The sequence below is a fragment of the Xiphophorus couchianus genome, chromosome 7 (genome assembly GCF_001444195.1).
Source record: "Xiphophorus couchianus chromosome 7, X_couchianus-1.0, whole genome shotgun sequence".
In the NCBI taxonomy this organism is placed as follows: Eukaryota; Metazoa; Chordata; class Actinopteri; order Cyprinodontiformes; family Poeciliidae; genus Xiphophorus; species Xiphophorus couchianus.
The window spans coordinates 18,372,370-18,390,404 of record NC_040234.1 but is presented as its reverse complement, the minus strand read 5'-3'; the positions used below and the strand labels follow the sequence as shown (position 1 = coordinate 18,390,404).

The window sequence follows — 18,035 nt, the reverse complement described above, 5'->3', positions numbered from 1 at the left end:
CACGGTATCAGTTAGCTTCTGACGGAACAAACTGAGCCAATTAGTGTTGATTAAGGAAGGTTATCTCATGATGACTTTAAGGTGTAACTGGGTAAAGAAAACTATCACTGTTACTTTTTTCAGGGCATTGATTGGTTAAGAGGAGGTGATCCATTCATGGTCCTAATCCTTCATCTGGAAAACTTCCTCCGAACATTTTAAGTTTCCATCATAATTTATCATGGTCATAGACCCAGGTAAGAAGTGAACAAGCGAAAAATCCAGAACCAATAAGCGACTAGACCAAACTCTGAAGCGTGTTCACTATTACACATGAAGACCGCGAAAGCACCATCTGTCAACCAAAAATTAGAAACCGTCGCCTCCATAAATTAATAGCTCAGGTCATTTTGTGGCAAAAGTTACCTCCAAAGCCCCCCCCCTCCCCCCTCCCCAAATAATTTTATGACAAAAAAGTGGTAATTTGTTTTTCCAAAATCACTTTTATGAAAAAATGACTTGGGTCATTATTTTAGGAAGGCAATGGAATGATAAAGTGAATTGAAACTTAAAATATTTGAGCGAGATATTTCAGCAAAATTGACTTTATTACTGGAGACTAATAATAATTATCATTATTGGAGGCTAATAATGTAAACTTGTCTGTTCATCAATGTTCATAAAACGCCGAATTGGTATTCGGAAAAAAATCTCATTCGCAAACCACAGCCTGGGTGTTAGCCATTTCTATCTTTAAACCTTTTAATAAAGTAACGTAAACATGAAAGATGAAAATCGGACTGACGTATCATATCTTGACAGATTTTGCTGAAAATGTTTGTGTTGTAAATAAATTTTAAAAAATCCACATCTGTTCTTGGTAATTGATATATTTTATTAGGCTTTACTAAAAATAATAAAACAGAACCCTGACCAATTAATACCTTTGCGTGTACAATTACTGTAAGTAAAATCTAACTTTTTGAAAAAGACAGCAAGCGTGGCTTCAAGATACGCCTTTATTGAAATGAAATCATAAAAATGACTGTCAATGAAAAAACAAACTACAGCCCCCTAAAGAAGATATTCAGAGCTAATAAGTCACAGACTGATCAGGTGACAAGATTCCTGAAATCAGATTAGTCACAAAATAAAAATGTAGAGCATTCCCATTAATAGCACATTTCCTCATTCAGAGAGGGGCAGCCTGCACAGTCAGGTGAGCCTGCGGGGGGAATGCAAGTTTGCTGAAGTGTTCAAATAGCACAAAACAGTGGCATGAACAGTTTCAAGGTGCATCCAGCTGTTCCAGTAAAGTTCTTCTTCTCTTCTCCAGCTCTCCTTCACTCAGCTCACTGCCTGACGTGTCCCAGCCACCCTGATCAGAACACACAAGGACTCAGTAAACACTAACCCAAGTATTCACAGCTTCTGTCCAGTTTCTCTCCATTTAAATAAACATTGAAAACCAGCAGACAGACACCCTTCACGTTTCCAGAGGTCATACTTCAATAAATAAAAAAAAAAGTATTTTACTGAGATTTCATGGGACAGACCAAAACAGAGGAATGCACAATAGCAACGGTATGAAAACGTGATGTGTGGGTGTGTCCACTGCACCGAGCAGAAGTGAACGGTCTAGTCTTTATTTTTTTCTCACAGCCTTACCTCAGTGTATGTCCTGTTGCCTAGCAACTGCAACGGTCTGAAACCCAAGCTGGTAAAAATGGAGTTCGAAATCTTGCTGACTTTTTAATTACATATTTAATCCTTAATTTAACCATTTTTAAATAATCAAATTCTTGTTTTTTTCCTTACAAAACTTTTATTATAAACATGTCTATGCAAAATACAAAACCCTAACAACACAACCGCTTTTCATTTTTGTACCACCAAATTTAAATATACATATAGCTGAAACTTAAAACCTCCCACTGCCCATCACTCTATCTCCACTAGGAAACATGGTGGTGGCAGCATCATGATGTAGGGAAGCCTTTCTTCAGCAGGAACAAGGAACCTGGTTAGAGTTGATGTCAATATGGTTGAAGCTAAATGCATGAAAATGCTAAAAGAAAACTTATTAGATGCTACAAAATAAGATGCAGAACATTTTCACTTTCCAGACCTAAATCCAATTGAGAAGTTGAGTGAAAAATTGAACATTTACGTCCGTATCTTCTCTCCATACAATCTGATTTGTGAATTTGAGCTGTCTTGCAAAAAAAAAAAGAACGTCAAAAGAAAAAATGTCCAAGTCTCTAAAAAGTTGGAGACAAAACCCAGAAGACCTGTAGACTGTAATTGCAATGGAATATTGTTCTAAAAAGTTTTATCTCAGGAGGGGCGGGGGTTAAATACAAATACATGCCACACTTTTCAGATTGTGGTTTATATGTGAGAAAATGACAAAAGCTTGTGTGCTAAGAACTCTTTGACAAGGCACTGTGGAATTAGTGACGTAAATTCACCTCCTCTTTGGCTGCTTTCCTTTTAGGAGATTTCTGTTTAGACTCTGAGCGAGATTTCCCCCGAGTCTTGTCGTTCTCTTTATCCTTCTCTGAATCTCGCTCTCGTTTTCCGTCGCGCTCTCTTCCTTTCTTCTCGCCGTCGGAGTCCGGTGAGGCCTGTTTGTCACGGCTATAGTCAATTCACGATAAACTGCACACTCGTTGCGAAAAGCTGCACAGAGCTCCGGTTTACTCACAGACTTGTGGCGCCTCTTCTTGCCTTTCTTCTTGTGCTTCTTGGATTTTTTATAGCTCCGCTCTGTTTTGAAGCAGAACATACGAACAGGGCTGCATTTCTTCCACATGGCGATCAAATGATTCACTGAGCCGGGAAAAACACTCACCAGATTCTCCACTAGAAGAGCGCTCAGAGGGAGATTTGGACTGGGACCGCTTCTTCTTCTTATGGTACTCCTCCTCCTCCGACTCTGACGCCTTTGACAATAGATAGAAAGTTTCAGAAATTGTTAAACGCTTGTTAAGCACAATTTGTGACTTCTTCTTTTTAAGTACTGAGAGCAACTGACTGATCGAGAGCGTGATCGCTTCCTGTGGTGTTTCTTGGACTTCTTTGAATGCTTTTTTGTCTTGGAATGGTGATGCTGGCATTCATGCTGCCAGAGAAATAAATAAATAAAAAAAGGTAAGCATGACTACCATCTGAATGGATAAACTCTTTGCTTTCCTCGCGGTCATCGTGTCAACCTCACCTCCAGGACATGCATGAAATCCTTGAATATCCTCTTCCTCTCTGACTCCAGCGTCACGTCTTCGAAGGCAGCTTCTTTCAGGAATCTTTCTCTGACCTGAAACAGTCAAATGTCATCCGTCACAAACCATTAAGCACAATAAAAAAAAAAAAAACTGAACAGGAAATAGAAAATATTGCCACTATGAGGGATTTTATTTGCACATACTTCCTCCCATGAGGCCTCTGGCTCCAGCGGCGGTGTGGCCTGCTTCAGCATGGTTTTGAAAGCTGCTTCTTTCCGCTTCATCTTGCGGGCTTCCTCCTTCTCTCGCTCTCGCTCTCTGGCTTCAGCCTTCTCCAGTAACTGCTCAGAAAGAAGTTTAAATATAGTCAATCGTGAATTAGAAAAAAATTGGTGCAGGGAAACAATTTGACAAGAGACGTACAGAGAAACAATGAGGAATGAGATGCCAGAGAAAGTTGTCTGGTGTTTTCTTGAGTTGTATGGAGCTACAGAATAGCATAGCTCTGCCCCTCCCAAACCTGCTGCTGGACTGCTAACTGATAATATCTCATGTTGCGAAAAAACAATGACATTGTGGAGACTAAAGGAGTGCCACCTAATCGCTCTTATGAAGAGAGCAGAGAGTCTGATAAATTATTTCCCAGCTTGTTGCAAAATCACAAAGATATGGTATTCTCCACCATCAGCATTTAAAATCTAATGTTATACATCTTAATGTAGTTGAAAAGTGAGCAACTGCTGCTTTTGTGTTAAGTAAAAAATAATTTTTGCTTTAAATCTTTGTGTAAATACTGAGATAAAACCATTTTTGTACAACGATAACACTGGGTTGCAAAAATTATTTTTTGGAAGTTGTCTACTATGTTTTTTCAACTGAATTGGGACTATTTTGCACCGCTGAATCCAAAAATGATATAAATTTTTCTCAACCAGGTCAGCTTTTTATCCTCATGTGATTTAGATAAATCCAATATTCTGACTAAATTGATTGCATTTTTATGACATTATCAGTTCATTTCTGTTAATATTTCTCATTCAAAAAAGGTTTTAAGAGAAAAAAAAAGTGTTCTAACAGCGTGTATTAATTAAATGTTACAAAATTGGATTTCTGTAAATTTAACTAATGTGGAAAAAAATAGTCATCAGTGTCCAGAAGCAAACACTACTATAAGCACAATCACTGAGCAGTTATTTAAACAGTCATGCATCATGCTTCTGTGCCAATTTGCAGAATTTTTTTTTATACAACTGGTAAGTGAGTCTTACACTGTTGAAGGCCAGCTTTATGTTCCCAGCATCCAGAGTAGTGGCTCTCTTGTCTGAGCTGATAACGGATCCAAAGTCATCAAAGCTGGTGTTCACTTCCACCAGGAAGCCTTTATCCTGAGTAAACACCAACACAGAGACTCGTGAACAAAACCTCTGAGTTTAACAGTGATATCACAGATTGTTCCCAAAATAATTCCCCAAACACCCAATTCTGATTTCCTCTGGCTTACCTTGAGGATATCTTTGATTATTCGTTTTTCATCGTGGTAACGGGCTTTCAGGTCTTCCACGTAGAATTTGAAGAGGTCCAAAGGAGTGGAACCTGCAGAAAGATACAAGACGGATACAAACAGTTAGGAAAGAAAAGTAGAACAAAAGTGAGCATGACAGAGACAAAGTGGATAATAAACAATTTCAGTAACAAAACAATTCAACTCTGTATTTAATTAGTAATTGAAATGAACTGAGTGTATTTCTTCAGTTTATTTCTGTGTTCATGTCTCGTCCACGTGCTGCGCGGCTCTTAGCTCATCGCAGACGTGTGTAGTCACGTGTGATGCGCCCCGCTGCCGTACCAGGCTGGCCCAGCATGCTGCTGAAGCGCATGTCAGAGCTCAGGGTCGGGTACATCTCCATCCAGGAGGACATGGAGTGAAGCTGGCCGTGATCATGGAGCTCATCCAGAAATTTCTGTGCATTTAAAAAAAAAAAGAAGACGACAAATATAAATTTGAGACAGCAACTGTTGGAACAAAATATTTTTCTTCTTCTACTTATTTTTTAGCATTTTAAAACAAAATTAGATGTGATTAGTAGGTGATTGAACCATCTCTTAAGTGCGTGGAGCGGTACATGCCTGGAAGGACTCTCTGTTCTTGCGCTGCCGTCTCCGTTCCCTGAGGAGAGTCTTCTGCTTGTCTTCTTCCTCCTCCTTCTCCAGAGCTCGTATGTGCTCCTCAAAACAGATGAGGGCATCCTCTTTATCCATATCTGTCAGCAAATAACAACAAAACATAGATTTCATTCAGAGTTGAGCCCCACTGCTGCCACACAAACACATTTCTCACATCAACTATGCATCTGAATCTATGATAGGAAATTGTTTTTATTCTCGTACTCTGCAGCTCTTCGTCCTCGGCAAACGTGGGGTTGTCCAGCAGATACTGCTGGGCCTCGGACCAGGTGGTGCGATATGTCACATTAGCCATGTTGTCCAGAATATTCTTCAGAGCTTCCCAGTTCCTCTTCCTCAGCTGCTTGGCTTGTTCCTGCAGGAAAAACAAAACCAGGAAGTATTATCGTTTCAAGTTTGCTTTAAAGTCAAAATGAAAGACTCTTCCAAGCTAAATTGTAATTAAATACAATATAATATAATACAAGGTAATGCTTTAAAGATGGATGGCTCAGAAGTGGATGCAACTCTCAGAGAGTGAGATTAGGAATAAAGTCCTAGACCACTGCACTGAACCCTATTGAAAACCTCATGGTTATTCCACCAAATATTGATTTCTAAAAAAAAAAAAAAAGAACTAATGTTTTAACTCTTCCTGAGTTAAAACATTAATATTGTTGTTTCTAAATGAATATGAACTTGTTTTCTTTGTATTACCTGATGTCTGAAAGCACTGCATCTTTTTTGTGATTTTGACCGTTTCTTATTTTCTGAAAATAGCTTGGTATTTCGGAGACATGTTGTCAGTAGTTCATAGAATAAAATAATAATGTTCATTTTACTCAAACATGTACCTATAGAAAGTAAAATCAGAGAAACTGATCATTTTAAGTGGTCTCTCTTTTTTTTTTTAGTGCTGTATATTCCCATAATGCATTGTTCCACACATATAGACATAAAAAACACTTCTATTCCAACTCTGTGCAGGCTGTGACGGACCTCGTACTGCTGAATGTTTTATAACGAAGAACGTTTTCACGCAGTGAGGCAGCACCTTACCTTTTCTTTCTTCGCCAGGTAGAACAACACGTCTTCATAGATCTCCAGTCTGTCTCTCTCAGGAACACAGCTCCACACTTCCAGCTCATTAAACATTTGCTCTGCTTTCCTGGATCACAGATACACACACACACACAGCTGGTTTAGATCATTTTCACACAAGCTCGCCACATGATGGCAGCATTTCACAGGCCAATTACATTTTACACTTCTCTGTAAAAAAAATATAAAATAACTAAAAACACCAGATGCACATCTAAGGAGAATTAAATCTGATTACATACATTTGAATAAACACATAAAACACACAGTTTATGAAGGTTTTTTTAAGATAGCAACTGACTGATTTTATAACGCTAACTATAAGGAGAGCTAGCACCTCTGACTGGCAACTGTGCAATTAATAAAAGATGAGAAACACACCATCAGAAAGTCCTGCTATCACTCTCACGCTGCCTGTTGTGACTCATCCCAGATTACAAGCTGGTGCCAGCAGAACTCTGAAACCGGCTCGCTTACAAGGTCACCGGCCGACGGTCTGATACGGTGACTTTCACCCATGTGCCAAACCCAAGAACTGACAAACCAAATGCTACAATAACCACTGATGAGTTTAACTTTTAATATTCAAGCTCATTAAAAATACAGAACTTCATATTGCATTTCAAATGTGTCTCTTTGTATATATAGCAGAAGAGAGCCAAATTTATTGACACTGATGTAACTGGAAATAATTTACAATGTTAAAATATATATTAAAATTATTTGGTCATTTTGTACAGGACAAAATGGAGATTAGGAAACAAATTCTTCAAACCCAAACTCATCCACAGTGAGGATTAAGTGGATCTGAGCACCATGACTAAGCCATATATGACCTTTCATTGATCAGGTCAGTGTAATGAAATTGACAGGTCAGAGCAGCACTAATCAATCCATGGTAAAACACGCATGTACTATAAAAATCCCAGCAGCCCCTACTTGTATCTGGTGGTAGACGTCATCTTCTCATGATTCTCCAAGAACCTCTGGAACTTCTCTTTGGATTCCTTGTATTTAATCCTGGCCTCTTCCTTCTCCTCCTTCTCAGTTTGGACTTTGTAGGCATTAAACGCCTGCTTCTTCTCGCTCAGTTTGGGAAGAGCGCTGTTAATAGTGGAGAAAGACAATTAGTGTAATAAATTTGAGTTGTTGTGTCTAGAAAGTACAGTGAGAAATTATAACCGTCTGAGAATCCTCTACCTGTAGCGAGGATCATTGATAATCAGCTTCATGGCCTGTTCCCATGAGGAGTTTGAGGAAACACCCTAAAATGAAAAGAATACAATGTTATATTGGTTTAAGACACTTGAACTCATATAAAAGGTGCAATTCCACACATTAGAACATTTATTTACTTGGATTTTGACAATTGGGAAAAATAAATAAATAAATAAATTCAAGACGTTTAGAAAGTTACAACTATGTAGATTATGGACCTAGCAGTTCTCCAGCACAGTCACTGACATCTTCAACAACATGGATAGATAAGCCTTTAAAAGTTATTGCTTAAGAAGCAAGCTGTAAACAAGTTCTGTAACAAAGAATATTGATGGGAAGTTGAGTGGAAGAAAAAAAGTGTTTTATTCAGTTGAATTGAAGTTTATTTAAACAAGGACAGCACTGTTAACAATGGCACATAATAAAAACAAAGCAGCCATTGTTTTGTACAAAGGTTTTCTAGCCCATTGGCTAATTTACAAATTCAGTTCTTGGTTGGACCTTTTAGAATTAAAACCTCCCTCCACACATGCACAAATAGGGTACATTTCTGTAACTATTAACAATATATACATGAAAATGTGTATTAGAGAAAACTAATATAACATAATACCACAGATTGTCCTTCCACTCAACTTTCCTTTGTTTAGTCAAGAGTCTCTGCTTGATTGTGTGAGGCCATTACATGTAATTTCTCTATGAAAAACAGATTTTTTTAAATTAGTTTTTCATATATATATTAATTTTCTAATAAGCTATATCTTTGTGTTTTATTAGCTGTAGCCTAAATTATTCAAATTAGTTTGAAAAACTACACTCTTTGAACTTAGCAAGTGAAACAAATTTGAGTTTTAAATTATATTCCAATTTACTGAGATGCACCTGCAAACTCATAAATATAGCAAAATTATAACTCAAGGAAAATAACCTTTTGGAAATCATGTAAAAAGGACAAAAAGTAATCCCCTAATTGCTTCAAGCTGCTTGTTTAGGAGGTGTGGAGTGGTAATAATTCAAGTAGTGCCACTGATGGCTTATATAAGCGCCCTTTCTTTATAAGCGTGCCTCTCTCTCAGAAAGTGGCTCCTTCATCCATTATGGACTGATTCCACCGCGCCGCTGTCTCGTCACTTGTCACAGTTATTCTAACTCACTGAGGCATGCCACTTTCTCTCACTGTCTTAATCCCAGCCAGCCCCCTCTGCCTGTGATCCAATAAAGCTAATCATAAAGACAGACCCATTAAGATCTGGAAGGAAATGGCAAGCAATCTCAGAGGAGAGCTTTGTGCACAAAATTAAAAAGCACCTAAATATAGCAACAATCGAGGCGGGGCGCGCTTGGCACGCCTTGCTACTTGTAAACAACACGGTCACAGCAACAGGAGGTGAGCTTAACAGACTTCCCAGGGGCTGAAGGGAGGGGGGAATTAGATTGAGATCAGGATGCAAAGGTTGTGACGAGAAACTCATAAAGGCTCGGCAGACAGAGGTAGCTAAACATCTCCCGCTAAGAGGAGAGCTCACATTTTATGTCACATGTTTCACGCAATTAGAGAGAAAAGAGTGACAGCAAAGCAGCCGTCAGTGGGGAATCTAGAGAAATGAGACATGGAGGATTATCAGAAGCCCATGAACCAAAATACAACACTGACTGTTTTCTAGTGAGAAAAATAACACTGCAACATCCAACAGTGTATAAATATCATCAAGATTTAGATTTATAATAGCATCTCAATTATGTAAGAAATGATTAACCAGTAGTGCTTCTACATATTCAAAATTTGATACTTTTCTAAACTCAAGTTTGTAAATTATTTATGTAAAAACAATACAATGATTTTTCATTAATAACAGAGCTTTAGAAAGAGTAAACAAAAAACGACTGTAAACAGCAAAACATGAACAAAATGTTTCAGAAATTATTTCAAAACATGAAGTGCATAATAAAGATCATCATGACCTCCCTGCTGCAACTAAACGCAAGTAAAAAATGGATTTTAAGAAGGCATTTCAAATGATTGACGGTCTGAGCTGCTACAGCTGATAAAGAAAAGGCTCTGCCACTGATTGGAAATTCAAGAGCTGCACAATATTAAGGAAATATTTCAATGTAATGCTCTTACTGAAGACAAAAAAAATGCTGATTACAATTAGCCTACATTTTCCACTTTTCTTTTGTTAACGTTAAACAATGTGACCATGACTCAAGAGCACTTAAGAGTCATTACATGTAGCCCAACATATTGTCAATATGTAAAGACTGGAGACCTGACAATTAACACACAAAATCCTCCAAAGTCATTGGAATATAGCACAGAGTTAATGGGATGATTTTGATTTGGTATACTGGGCAGCTCTGGTGAGCGCTACTGAAAAGTTTGAACTACAAAACATTCATCCAGTCGGGTGAAACCAAACAGAGCAACAGAAGAGGACTCTATCTGATTTTTCAACACGCCAAACGGTAAAAATGATCCAAATAACATGCTGTGGTCATTTATTAATTTTGATGCCTTTAATGAACAGGAAAAAACATTTTCAGATTTCCAGTATCTGGCTAAACAATTACAGACCAAAGAAAATCTGGAAAATATTTGATAATCCAGTTACATGTGCGTTTCTGGTTTAAAACATAAATTTGGTTTCAGGAAATCATCTACAAGGAGTACTGACACCATTTTCAAAATTGGTAAAGCAGCTTTTGATATTCTCAAAGTCAGCGTTTTAATTAAACCACTAGTTTGGACTAAAACTGACTTAGAACTTTTCTTTTTTAGATTACAAGAAGAATTCAATAGAGTATTAAGAAGCACTAAATGTTGGTGTTTTTAGGCTGAGAGCAGAAAGTTATGTTTGTTTTCAGAAATTCACATGCAGTGTATTTGGAATATGCCCAGTTAGTTAAGCCTGCTAATGGTACTGCAGCCTGAATTAGAAAAAGAAGTCCTAAAATGTGTCTGAAAGTGCTTTTTGTCAAATGAGACTATGTCCATCTCTAACTTATCTTTTAAAGAATAAACGATTCCTCATATGTGATATTAGGCCTGTCGCGATAAACGATAAATCGATTAATCGTACGATAAATAAAAACTATCGACCTCGTTTTAATTATCGGCATTATCGTCTCTTCCGGCCTTCTTCTCTTTCTGTTGATGACACCGAATGAAAAAAGGCTCAACTCCGGTGCTCTCCACTCACCCTCCCTTCCTCATTTCCTTAGTGTAAAGCTCAGCGCACAGGACACGATCTTACAGCTGTCAGCCGATTGTCGGCCCATTTTCAAAACCTGACAGACCACACATTAGTCGACAGAAATCCTTGGTATAACGGTTCGATCGGGTTCGTTCCTGCCGTGTGGTGTCCAACAATGGGCACAAAATAATGGCTGCAAGTTCAGTGAACTAATTTTAAAACCAGGCATTAATCAATGCTTTACTGCAATCTACCTGCAATGTATGTAACTAGTGTCAGCGTAAAGTCCTGCCTGAATTAAAATCATTAGAACCTATTTATGTCACGTTAACGAAGAACAGCTGAAAAGTTACCGGGTTTATCAACTGCGGTAGCAATTTCGCTCCAACTCCTTCTCTTGTCATTTCTATATTCTTTGCATGTTGAATAAACATTAATGTTGTTTCCACATCGGCTGGACTTCGGGTTAATCTGTGTCAGCTGTTTGGGATTCCCCGAGGTAATTTCCCCTCAGAAAGCACAGGAGAATCCGGGCTTTCTGATTGGCTACCTGTCACATTCAACAGGTGTAGTTAAAGCTCCCAGTCGGAAAACCCCTGATTTGGATCAGAGCTGCAACGATGATCTACCATAACACACCACACAATCTTAGAAAGATCAACATTTTAAGATTGTCATAAGGGGAAAAATAAGAGCAAAAAATCATGTAGTGTGAATTATTGCATCAGGTAGTCGATGTGCCCATCTTCTCTATTTACATCAAATTATTACTGAAGGACAACATAATATACAGACTTCATAATCTGCACTCTTTTGGTTGAATGCAGTATTTATTTCCACTTTGGCTTTATGTTGTTTAGTTTTTATCAAGTACATTTTTTGTTAATGGAGACTGAGAATCAATTTTGTTTTTGGTTGTTTTGTTTATTTTGTTTATCAGCTCCAGTGTTAAATATTCTTTTGAAAATAAAGTGTATCTATCTTTGGCAGGAAATCGCATGCATTATTACGTCATTTCCATTAAATCAGTGTAAAAAGGTCTTCAGACAATATTATCGTTTATCGCAATAGTTTTTTGAGACAATCGCTCAGCAAAATTTGCTATCGTGACAGGCCTATGTGATATAGTGGATGCTTCACATGTGATCCTTCTTTTCCTTTAGGTCAAAATAGCCACCTGGTTCCTCGACTCACCTTCTCCTTCAGCAGCTCTTTGAAGGCCTGCTTAGCTTCTTCTTTTGTGTTCCACTTATAGGTTTTCTTCTGAAGTTCAGGTCGCTCTTCTTCTTTGACTTCGACACTGAAAAGAAATTAGAATAATAATGTTTGTTACATTGCTTTCATTATTAAAAGCACTTAACAATTACCTTATCTAACGTTAAAAGTGAAAAGTCTTTAAAAATTATTGTGGATCTCTGTGGATATTACTGTTACACGAGAAAGTGCGTTCAATTAGTTTGATTTTAGCACCACAAACAAGTCAGGGAGAAAACGGATGCCAAGAGCCCAATTCTCACTAAAAACAAGAACCGAAAAAGCAAAGATTAAAATAATACACAAACAAATAAGTAAATGCAAATTAAGAGCCAATTAGGAAAATCTTGGCAAATTTATTACCTAAAATGCAACTGTACTTTGAAATAGTAAAGAAAATACCTTAAATTTTAAAAAGTATTTAAAAATTTTAAATAACTTTAGTTGATCTGTATCTGTTTGAATATTCATAGGTTTCACAAATCATTCTACAAAACGATGCCCTCCAATTTTCCTACTATGTTAATGGCTGCCTTATGTGTAGTAACATAAATCAGCTCTATTAAAAAAATCTACAAGTATTGGACTTGCATAATAGCATTAGAGTATCCTATAATAAAGTGAACATAAATAATGTTAGCCAGAGAATTAATATTTACATTAATGTGAGTTTAAAGTGGAGCCAACTGTTGTTTACCTGGGTTTGCTGTCTGCAATGACAGCGCTCTCTGAGGAAGTCACAGGTGCCTCCACAGCCTTGACCTCAGCTGTTTGATGTGCGGTCACCTGGGACTGCTGCTCCTCTGGGACCACCACTGCAGTTTCCACCTCCTTTACGGTCGCCATGGCGGCTGTATTTTTATCGGCCTGCACTGTAGGAGCGGCAGTCGTTCCAGGAGCCGCGGTCTCTGTTGTTCTGGAATCAAACCATAATGTTGCTAACACCAAAACTGCTACCTCAAGTATAAATAACATGCTTTCACAAGATTAAGACAAAACAAGTATATGCCATGTTATAAACTCCTTAATTTAAATCAGAAAAGAAAAAATATTCCAACTGTTGCTAAAACAATTAAACGTTTTAGCATTTTATGTTAAAATCTTAACATAAAACGTTAATGTGTATTGTTACTCTGCTCAAAATCAAAAGTTTTAAATAAAGATATTGGAGAATTTAATAAACCTTCACAATTGGAAGAGATTAAGTTTAGAAGGTTTCTTCCAGCCAGCTGACCGCCAGTGTGCAGCAACAGGTCAGGAAGAGCCAAACTATTCTTGTAAAGAAACTCTGGTCTCTCTTATTTAGAGGATTTTACAAAGCACAAATGGTAAGATGGACAATGTTTGAAACCTTGGTACTGGTTACCTGTCTACGTCTTATGAATATCAAATGAAAATTGTTTGGCCACGGAGAGCAAATAATGGAGCAAAGAGGAGAAACAGATGGCATAAAGAACAACTTACCCACTCTCCTCTGCTTTGATCATAGCTGGAACAGACAAATAAAGAAGCCATTAATGGGTCTCTGCTTCGTTTTTAAAGCAAAGTACAAAGAAACGCCCCACACACGATCAGGTCACATAACAAGCCAACACGTTTTCTTGAAAAAATTCTCTCTAATCTTTGTACAACAGTGATTCTTGAACTCATTTATGCGTTTAATAATTTGCTGTACATGCCAGAAGACGGCTCAGACTGTTCAGATTAACATAAGCTTGAAAATACGAGACACCATATTTTACCCTCCAGATCCTCCAGCTCCTTGGGTTTGGTCCATCTGGACTCCTTTGTCTGAGAGTTGTAATAATAAGGCTTCCCTGTGTCAGACTTGTACTCCTTCCAGGGGCATTTAGACAGCATTTGCTAAAATAAACAATAAAACAAATCATCATCATTATGGGTTTTGAAATCAATTTCATAAGAAGAATGCAATGCTCATCAAAAAAACTGAAACAAATGCTTAAAATATATTACATTCCTCTGCAATTCAATATTTTGGATTTTATGATTTTAATTCATTGAGATGTGTAATTTAATGCCATTTACAGTATGATTCATTTTAGTAAATTAAACCACATGGAGACGTTTTTCATATTTTGAAAACAGGAGGGGAAAAAAACAGCGTTTAGTTAAATCAAAGGTAAAAAGGTAAAAACAACAGTTTTGGCATATACATTGATAAATTTATGCTAAAGCATGTCTCTTACTGTACAGGTCAACAAGTATTTGATTAGTTATCAGCAGTCTATTAAAACAAGTTGTGGAACGGTAAAAGTGCATACCTCTGCAGGAGATTTCAGTTCATCCGGTTTCTCCCATGTGGACTGTTTGGTTTCTGTATTGTAATAATATGTTTTCCCATCTAAAGATTTGTGTTCTGTCCACACAGATTTCTACAAAAATAACAAAAACAGGTATTTAAAGTTAGCCACTTTTAATCAATATATAAAGCTTTTATGGTTCCTTCATCAAACTTTGAAAACCTTAACAGTCTTTTGGATATATTTGTGTGTGCCAACCTTCTTTGGCTGTTCTTCTGAAGGGGATCCATTTGTTGCATTCTGCAGGAATAAAAGAAATGAATTAACATTTACTGCTAAAAGAAAATGCAAGAGCAAAAAAGACAAGTCAACACTGTTGAAACTTATAAATGTGCGTATAGAAAAAAACTGTGACAAACGTACAGTTGTTCCAGGTGCAGCTGCTGCAGGGACTGAAAGAAAAATATGTCAGAAATTCAGAAGTAAGCAAATCAGAACAAAGATATTGATTTGTAAACCGGATCTTACCTGTGGTGTCAACACCAGGCTGGAGAAACAAAATAATAAAAAATATTATTTTACTGGCACAAACATAAGCAAAATAAACTAGAAACTTACTAGAAACTAATATTAAACAATAAAGCACTCTTTTCTATACATTGAAATTACAGGTAATATATAATTCAACTAGAGCCAAAAACTTACAACATGATGACTTATTGTAACCATAATTATAGATTATGAATTTTTAAGATTTAAGTGTGACAAGGGAAACCAGAAGAAATCTGTAAGGAGACAGCTACTTTTTCATGGCACTGTTTGTTGCTTAAATGCCATTTACAGTATTTGGCATTTTCTGGGTTGCAGGTTATTTCTGAGGTCTGTGAAGCCAACATAAAGAGACAGATAGTGAGACGTACGGGTCCCGTTGGCTGTACGGTCGCAGCTGGTATCCGAGGAGGCAGCATCATTCCCGGGATCATGGGCGGTATCATGCTTGGCATCTAATGAAAGAAGAATCATGAAACATTCGGACATTTTCATACTAACACATATCTTCAGACACAATGAGAGTGTGAGACTGTCAGCATGACAGGCTGCTTGTAACTTCAGGGAGAAGGTGAGACTGAAGTTATGTTTGCTGTGCTAATTTAATCGTGTGATAACACGGCTTGTGATCTGTGCGATGCAAATGCACCGAGACTCCATTCCGCTCATTTACTTTCTAAGCTTGTGACTCTTTATGCCGACTCTCTTTCTGAAATCACACCTTCTTAATGTTGCCAAGGCAGAAACATACGCGGGCCGAAATGGGACACATTTCTGCTTAGTGAGTACATTTAATAAAGATGCTACATTATAAATAGTTGTTGCTAAAATTGTTAAATTTTTAGAACAAATATGCAATTTTACTCATTTACACTTTCTATTAAACATGGAGTTGGATGATAAGAAATCTTTTTATTTGGTGCAACACCTGTATTTTCACTGACTGCATTTGAAAGAAGGAAGAGATAAATAAAATTATGATTACATTGATGCTATTTTTAACTCTACTGTTTCATTGCAGCAGAAACATCTAGTTCAGATAGACACAAGGTCTTGTATAAGAGATTAAAATAAAAACTTACCTGCCCCATTGGTGGAGCAGCCATTGGTGGCATTATGCCTGGTGGCATTATTCCAGGTGGCAATGGAGTCATGCTAGGAGGTCGCTGCCCCATAGGGGGTATTCCCATGGGTGGGAAGTGAGGTGGTATTCCTGGTGGTCCCATCTAGTCAATTGAAGAAACAGAGAGAGATATTGCATATTTAAACTGTTAAATGATTTTAACTAGTTTGACAGCTGAAAGAAAAACATAAAAGCTAACTTTCACAATTTACTTGAATTTACTTACATATGGAGGCGGTATGGCTGCAGGGGGGACAGCTGCATAAGGTGCCGCCTGGCTTGGGCCATTATTTGTCTCCGTTGAAGACTGCCATGAATAAAAAAAACATTAAGTTAGTGAAGTTCCAACTTTAAGAAAAGTTACAAATTATATACATTTTCAGTTTTTCTTAAATATGAGGTAAAATCTTTTTTTACAGTGTTAAGAAATAATTTGGTCTGATGTAGTATTCTAATTTTAGATGATTATGATTATAAATAAGAACAGCTTATTGAAAACATCAGTGTGTAACAAATCTATATAATGTTTACCTTAATGAATTTGGCAACTGAAATAAATGTTCTAATTTATAAAATATAAATTATGAATATAATTATTGGGTATAGGTACATGCTACAATCCACTTTCAATACTACAAAGGTTTTCTATTGCACAAGTGTTGTGCAAAGTGGTATTGGATTTGTCCATAAAGATGGAATTAAAATCTGTGGTGTCACTCAATGTCAACTTTTCAGATCACAGACTTTATTTCAAAATTTTAAATAAAGTGCAGAATGATCTATTGCATTTTTTGAGAAATGTTGACATCTTAATTGTCCAGTGTAGCTAATTTCATCTACTTAAACTTCATTCCGTCATTTATAATAAATTAAGTGAAATACCAGAATGACAAAGGTGTTGAAGCAAAGTTATAAATTGATAGAAGCTTAATTGCATTCAACATACATAGTAGTGAGAGGAGCTACAATACGGAGATATTTCAAATGACAAAGTAAAAATTTGTCTTAATGAACATGAGTTTATTCAAAAATAAATCCGATAGAACAAAGTCATCGCCAATAAAACACTTAATACAAATAAATCCACGAAATCCAGTTTCTGTCCTGCTTGTAAACACATGCGAATCTTTTAATTGGAATAATTAGCTTCTAGCTAATACAAATGCTAGTATTCATGATGAATGAGCCCAGGCTCCGTCTAACTACTGGAACAGAATAGGTTAATGTAACAATGAGCTTACTAAACCAAACCCAATACGTTTAAATCAGCAGCTTGTGTATTGGGTTACAATTGAAAACCAATATTCTGTGTTCACAAAGAGAAATGTCCACTGCTCATTCTGACCGACTCATCTTCACTCAGCATCGATTCCAGATCATAGTCCATTCTATGGTGGTATGAATGTGCCGCTACATTAGCCTACAGCTAACACGACATGCTAACTAGCACCAGCCACCTCTGTGCGACTCTTCATGAAGGCTAAAAGGCGGCTTCCAACCACACAAAGAAAAATTAAAACTGAAGTTGTGGATTATTGCTCATTTTTTGACGGCAGCATTAGCAATAATTAAAAACTTTTCTTTCAAGCAGGTCCACTCACCATGTTGACGGCAACGTCCAAGGAAATCCAGCACCTATCAATAACGATCGCAATGATTGGTCTAACTGCCTTGTGACGCAGAAACCCGAGGCGGTGGTTTCTGTTGCGTCAGTGCGCGCCAGGAAAACGCATAAAAGCGCAACAGCGCCATGCATTCAGTTACTCAGTAAATTAATAAAAAGAAAATTGTAAAGCACAAATAAATAAGACAAGTGAATAATAAAGGATATTCTATTCTATTCTTAAACGATTGTAATCTTTGTGCAATTTTCCCAATTTTTATCAAGCTAAACTGGCTTGTGGAACATATGACAGCAGTATGTTGGTATGAGTTGAATAACTGATTATAAATTTATAAATACACAATA

The 18,035-nt window shown here is 37.1% G+C and overlaps 1 protein-coding gene across 1 annotated transcript; it reads right to left on the bottom strand.

The window, feature by feature from the left end:
* Positions 1-853: 853 nt before the first annotated feature.
* Positions 854-17,714, bottom strand: prpf40a (PRP40 pre-mRNA processing factor 40 homolog A). The gene is made up of 27 exons (XM_028023623.1): positions 17,668-17,714; positions 16,293-16,373; positions 16,026-16,169; positions 15,315-15,398; positions 14,923-14,941; positions 14,818-14,846; positions 14,653-14,694; positions 14,416-14,526; positions 13,876-13,996; positions 13,598-13,622; positions 12,831-13,049; positions 12,074-12,179; positions 7,668-7,732; positions 7,407-7,571; positions 6,426-6,534; positions 5,592-5,742; positions 5,331-5,464; positions 5,050-5,164; positions 4,705-4,796; positions 4,472-4,588; positions 3,407-3,544; positions 3,200-3,295; positions 3,017-3,103; positions 2,834-2,924; positions 2,687-2,748; positions 2,451-2,606; positions 854-1,357 (listed from the first exon to the last, which is right to left on the bottom strand). The coding sequence occupies exons 1-27, from the start codon at positions 17,668-17,670 to the stop codon at positions 1,268-1,270; spliced, it is 2,652 nt and encodes an 883-aa protein (XP_027879424.1). The 5' UTR covers positions 17,671-17,714; the 3' UTR covers positions 854-1,267.
* Between the last annotated feature and the right edge of the window lie 321 nt (positions 17,715-18,035).